The sequence below is a fragment of the Nematolebias whitei genome, chromosome 3 (genome assembly GCF_014905685.2).
Source record: "Nematolebias whitei isolate Nwh7 chromosome 3, NemWhi1, whole genome shotgun sequence".
NCBI classification, from domain to species: Eukaryota; Metazoa; Chordata; class Actinopteri; order Cyprinodontiformes; family Rivulidae; genus Nematolebias; species Nematolebias whitei.
The window spans coordinates 1,807,866-1,814,381 of NC_056500.1; the positions used below are offsets into that span (position 1 = coordinate 1,807,866).

The window sequence follows — 6,516 nt, forward strand, 5'->3', positions numbered from 1 at the left end:
ATGGATGGATAATGGATGATGGATGGATGGATGGATGGATGGATGGATGATGGATGGATGGATGGATGGATGATGGATAATGGATGGATGGATAATGGATGGATGATGCATGGATGATGGATGGATAACGGATGATGGATGGATGGATGGATGATGGATGGATGGATGGATGGATGGATGGATGGATGGACAGACTGGTGCACTTAACATCATAGATGGCATCCTGAGCAAAGACAGAGTGTTCATGAGCCAGGAAGTTAAACCAGTGGGTACCAGTGGGTACCAGTGGGTACCAGTGGGTCTTCCAAATGGCCAGCGACTCGAGCGTTCTCCTAAACGAGTTAGAAAGTGGCTTCAGACAACAAAGTCAGTGTTTTAGAGTTGTCATGCCAGCGCCGTGATGTCAGGCCCACAGAAACCTCACCATTGATGGTGTGTGAGAGCAAGGCGCCCTACAGGCCGGACCCAGTTCCACCAGTTCTGTCAGAGGAACTGCACAAAGTTCCAACAAAGTATTGAAGAAGCTTCAGGAAAGAAAACCAAAACATTAGACCAATGTCAAAGCGTCTAAAAGCATCGCTACCAAATACCAAGAACCTGTGAAGAAACTTGTGACTTTCAGTGAAGTAACTGGAAACTGTCACGTTCAGGCTTTGAACAAATAAAACAGTTCTGGACTGTGACTGCTGTGAAACAGGAAATGTTCGTCTCATTGAACGTCAGGCGGTGGAGAAAGATGCTTGTCTTTTCACACAGTGTCTGTAAACATCTGGTTTCACCTCTACGGACAGATTAAACTACAGTAATCTTTTATTTTACACAAGTTCAACACTTCAGTTCAATGCAGGCAAAGGAGGAACTAAAGATGAGGGCAGCCATTGTCATTGTTCAAACTCCTGATTCTCTGCTGATGTATAAAGGTAATGTGGGCTGTAATCTGTCGAGGCCAAGCTGGTTCTCTGTGTCCAGGACACACAACATCTCCACCGTCTGCTCTTTCACAAATGCCCCCTTAAAATCCAAGTGAACGTCATCTCTCAGTTTTACTTCTCTTTTAGTTCCTACATTCAGTCTCTCAGGTTCCTGCTGCGCCCCGTCATCGTCGGCATCATCTCCGCAGCACAAAGCGACTTCATTCTCGTAGCAGAAAGCACTGGGGGAGTGGGAGCCCTGAAGGCGCCTTGTCGCCCTCGGAGCAAACGGCGATGGAGAGCGGGAGCAACTTGAACTAGAGGATGACGATTGGCCCTGTCTCTGGCTCAGTTCCCTGGCACTGCAGTAAGGTGTAGATGGCACTTCGTAAGTCTTATGAAAGCGGGAATAGTCCACATGGTAGCGGTCACCTTTCTCGAACACTACAGGCTCAAAGCGGTGGCCCCAAAGGATCTCCCTTGCCAAGTAGGAGCTACGGGCCTGTGTGGTCATCGCCGTGGCCTCCACCATTCCCTCCAGGATGACCACAATCTCAAAATCCTCCTTCCTTAAGTTACTGCAGCTCAGGTTATAAAGAGGACTGTTTTTGTTGATCTCATGGACGATGACCAGAGGCGACACCAGAAACAGGCGATCCAGTCCGTCGTCATAGCCGATGTCAATGTCTTTCTGCTCTAAAGGGAGGTATTCACCCTCTGCTGTTACATGGGGCCTAATGAGCTGAGCACGCACATGGGCCTCCACAATATGGCTCTTACGCATGTTCCCCAGGCGCCACATGAGGCACAGTTTACCGTCTCGCAAAGCAATGACTGCATTATGTGAGAACAGCAGAGTCTGCGCCCTCTTTTTGGGTCGAACCATCTTTGCCATGATGGTGCCAATCATGAAGGAGTCAATGATGCAGCCGACGATGGACTGCACCACAACTGTCACCACAGCAACTGGACACTCCTCAGTGACGCACCGGAAACCATATCCAATGGTGGTCTGAGTCTCAATGGAGAAGAGGAACGCTCCAATAAAACCCTGGACGTGGAGAATGCATGGTCGCCACTCGTCTTTTCCAGCCTCTGGGAAACCCCTAGAATACCCGTCCTTCAATGGGATGTGCAGCTCAAAGTCTCCATGAGCGAGGGCCACCCCCCAGAAGATCAGACCAAACAGCAGCCATGACAGAAGGAAGGTGGTGGTGAAGATAAGCAGCAGGTAACGCCAGCGTATGTCCACGCAGGTCGTGAAGATGTCAGCCAGGTATCGCCGCGGCTTATCCTCCATGTTGTTAAAAACCACGTTGCACTGGCCGTTCTTCTTCACGAAGCGAGTGCGCAGGTGTCTGCTGCTAAGGTCCAGGTCCAGACGGCACGAAGGCGAAGAACGGCAGCTGCTGTGGATGACGGGCTCATTGGTCAATCTCAAAGGCAACGCCCCTCGACCCTCATCGTTTCCTGGACAGTCTCCTCCACCTCCTCCTTCTTCAGCTCGCATGCAGACCCCCGAGAGTTTCTGCTGAGTCAGGGGGCTGTGGCCGTTGTGGAGGGCCAAGCTGGAGATCTTCAGGACGTCTTCATCAGTGGAAACAATACTGTATCTAAAGAAACAAAACCATTAATGCTTCAGGTTTATAATTAATGTTCAACATATGATAACACAATAAAATTACTAATAAAATCTGTTTGTATTAGAAATAAAAAGAATTAAGACCAACATAATCAAACTGGGTCAAAATGGCCGCGTGCTTTTCTCATGGAAAATGTAAAATCAGTGAGATTCAGCAGAGCCGCTGAACTCATCAGAACGAAACAGTCGAGCTGTCGCCAGACTCGCGTTGAACAGCTAGTTCTGGCTGTCAGCAGCGACCTGCTTGATCCACCATGAGAAGGTGCTGTTTGTAAGACTGTTTGTTGCAGCTCCTCAGACTGAAGAAGTCCTTTGGATAAAAGACGAAACGTTTCAACAAGAAGAATCCGTCCAGGACCTGACTCCACCTGGTCGGATCAAGTTGTTTCTGCAGGTAATGAGCTCCTGCAAGTTCAGAGCAGACACACACCAAGTGCTTCTTCTAATTCTGCAAAGATCCACGATGAGACCAACAGTTACAGTTTCGTCTGATTGTCAGTACAACTGTTATAAAGTCTCCATTAGCTGCAACTGATGTCCAAATTGTTGCTAAAAACGCAGTCGTTGTCTTGTGTTCATCAAACTGGCAGAGTTAAAAACACTAAAGATGAAATCAGCCGTTTCGTCTTCAGATCCTGAGTTGTCTGGAAAAGATTTTACGTGTAAAATCAGCTGAAGTATGAATTCTGCAGAGCCGCTGAACGAGCAGAGTCAAACACGACTTGTTGTCAGTCATCTTTGTGTATTTTGATTCAAATTAATTAAAAGTTTGATTAATGTGAGGTCTGTTTTCTGCGTAGGAAGCCATGGATGTTCAATGGTTAGTGGAGATGAGCAGGAAACAAGACGAAAAACAAACCTCTGTCCGTACCTGTTGACCCGCACTGCACCCATGGCGCCGGTGAGCATCAGGCTGTGTCTGCGGGGGCAGTAATGGAGGTCGGGGCGGTCGGTTCCAACCATTAACGTTCTGGACAGGGAGGCAACACCAGATCAGGCCTGTCTTGCATTAGCACTGAAGCTTGTCTTCTTATTCATTTCCTGTGGCAGAAGAAAACTAACTGGATTGATGTGGAATGATACCAGCGTGTAAATAGCAGCAGCAGCAAGCTGTGGCACTTCTGGTGCAACTTGGGGCACTTCCAAAAGCACTCGCATCATATTTCTGCTCCAATAATGACCTGCAAGAACCATCGCAGATGAGTTCCTGGTTTCAGTTTTCTACACCGCCTTACAATCTAGATGTTTTTTGTTACTTTCCTTTTGGTTGCTAATTTATTTTAACTTGTTAAAATTTTGTATGCATCTTTTCTGATTGTCCATTGTTGTCGTCACTCTTTGTTAAAATCAGGTCTGTCTTGTAAATGAGTCCCCGACGCTCAATGGGACGAACCAAGGTTGAATCAATCAACCTTTATTTCTCCAGGTAAATCCCATTGAGCCTCGAGGACTCATTTACAAGAGAGACCTGATTTCAACAAAGAATGATGACCACAATGGACAACAGCAACAACAATAAACAGTTATAAAAACTCATACTGCAGTTTTTTTTTTTGTTTTTTTTTTTTTTAACAAATAGGATGGCTAAAAGGAAAAGGTAGCAAAACAAAAAACAGCTAGATTCCAAGACAAATGTAGAAACTAACAACAGGAACATGTCTGCATTGGACCCTGCCAGGAGTCCAACAGGTTCTTAAAGACACTTAGAGAGGTCAAAGGTCGAGAGCTTCAAATCTTGAATGAATGATGACGAAACCAAGTTGTTTTAAACTGGAAGCACTTTTCTTTGGTCTTGGCCGTGCTCAAACTACGTGTTCGAACTGAGGTCATTCAAAGAGTTATCTGCAACAGGTAAGACAGTAACTGTTAACTAACCACACATCAAACAAGCTGAACTATCACTTCAGTTCTGTCAGGTTAGGACACTGGGAATAAAGATGAGTTTTCTAATTTAATAATTTATTGAACTAACTCTGAAACGGTTGAATTGATATTTATAAAACTCTATCTCTGTGTAAACTCAACGACAGCCACAGATTTCCTCATCTGTGAATAATTTCTGTTCGCCTGAAGAAAAGTCTAAAGCCACCAACCACAAAGACCACGAGGTTGAAAACAGTGTGAACAGTGTCAGATGCAACACTTTCCTTGAAAAACAATAATAATCATCCAGATTATTTCCATATTAGGAACACTTCAAGGTATCCTGATGCATGCTCAATAATCCAGGTAGAAAAATCTAAAAAGTTAAATCTGGTCCTCTGGACATTCAAAAAAACAAAAACACTTGAAGGCTTAAAGATAAGGACGAGTTCTTCCAAACGTGTCGTGTCCTAACAACAAGACTACAAAATGAATCCACGCTATGAAAGAAGATGAAGGAGATGGTCGTGGACTTCAGAAGGAACACCCCCCCCCCCCCCCCCCGAACATAAGAGGATCTGTGGTGGAAGTGGTCTCCAGCTACAAGTACTTGGGTGTACACATGAACAACAACCTCAGCTGGAGCAACAACACCACCAGCCTGATGAAGAAAGTTCATCAGAGACTCTACTTCCTCAAGCGGCTGAGACGAGCTGGTCTGGAAGCTCAGTCCTCACCTCCTTCTACAGGTGTGCAGTGGAGAGCATCCTGTGCTCCAGCATCAACGTGTGGCATGGAGGCTGCACAGCTGCAGAAAGAAAAGCTTTGCAGAGAGTGGTGAAGGCTGCACAGAAGATGTTGGAGTCAGCCTCCCCACCATCACAGACATCTACACCTCCAGATGCAGGAAGAGGGCCACCTGCATCATGAAGGACCACACTCACCCAGCACACACACTTTTTGCCCCGCTCCCCTCAGGAAGGAGGTTGAGGAGCATTAAGTGTAGAACCACTAGACTGAGGAACAGCTTCTACCCTGAGGCTGTTAGACTCATGAATCTCTAACTAGAATAATCACTGTGAAAAACCATATCATGTTGCTGCTGCTCTGTTTCATGTTGCTGCTGATCTGTTTCATGTTGCTGCTGATCTGTTTCATCAAAGTCCATGCTCAATAATCCAGGTATACAATTCAACAATTTTCAGTCAGGTCATCTGGACATTTTCCTTTTTTGCTGAAACGTTTCACCTTCCATCCAGAAGCCTTCATCAGTCAAGGAAACACAACACAAAACTGATTCTTCCCCAAACAGCAAGTGGAACAATCCAGTTATGTCGTGCTAAGATGGTGCCTTTGGCACGCCCCCTCCTACGTTGCCAACCCTCTTCCTTGTCGACAGTCATGTCAAAGTGGTTCAAAACCAACAAAGTCCATGCTCAGTAATCCAGGTATACAATACCATCTTAGCACCAACATAACTGGTTTGTTCCACTTTGGAGTAAGCTGTTTGGGGGAAGAATCAGTTTTGGATGGAAGGTGAAACATTTCAGCACAAAAAAAAAACCTGTCCAGATGAGCTGACTGAAAATTGTTTGATCTGTTTCATGTTGCTGCCGTTCTGCGTCTTGTTTTTATTGTTTTTACTCTATGAGTGCTTAGTGTATATTTAGTTGATGTTTTTCTTAGTTCATATCTTAGATGTTATTACTGTTTTTATTTTACATTTTATTGTTGGATGTAATTTGGACCCTGTGTTCAGAATTTTGTTCCACCACATGTACCACACGTGATGTGTATGACAATAAAACTCTCTGACTCTGAAAACAAACTTAAGGCTGTTTTTGTGTCTTTGCCAATTCAACATCAAGCTCGTAACTTGTACAAACCTAAAAACATTTAGGTTGGAATTTAAAAAGCACGTGGTTGTGTGCCGCTTCCAGCCAGTACCTTGTTTTTGTAGAGTTGACAGATGGATTGGTGCAGCAGCTGCAGTATTGTGGACTCTGTACTGGTCCGTTGTGGTGAAGAAGGAGCTGAGCTGTAAAACAAAGCTCTGTTTACTGGTCAGTCTACGTTCCTCCCCTCACCTCTGGTCATGGA

At 45.3% G+C, this 6,516-nt stretch overlaps 1 protein-coding gene across 1 annotated transcript; it reads right to left on the reverse strand.

Annotated features, from left to right (window-relative positions):
• Window positions 1-888: 888 nt before the first annotated feature.
• LOC119407596 (ATP-sensitive inward rectifier potassium channel 12-like) lies at window positions 889-3,516 on the reverse strand. Its single transcript, XM_037674416.1, has 2 exons — window positions 3,425-3,516; window positions 889-2,524 (listed from the first exon to the last, which is right to left on the reverse strand). Exons 1-2 carry the CDS (start codon window positions 3,514-3,516, stop codon window positions 889-891), a joined length of 1,728 nt encoding a protein of 575 aa, XP_037530344.1.
• Between the last annotated feature and the right edge of the window lie 3,000 nt (window positions 3,517-6,516).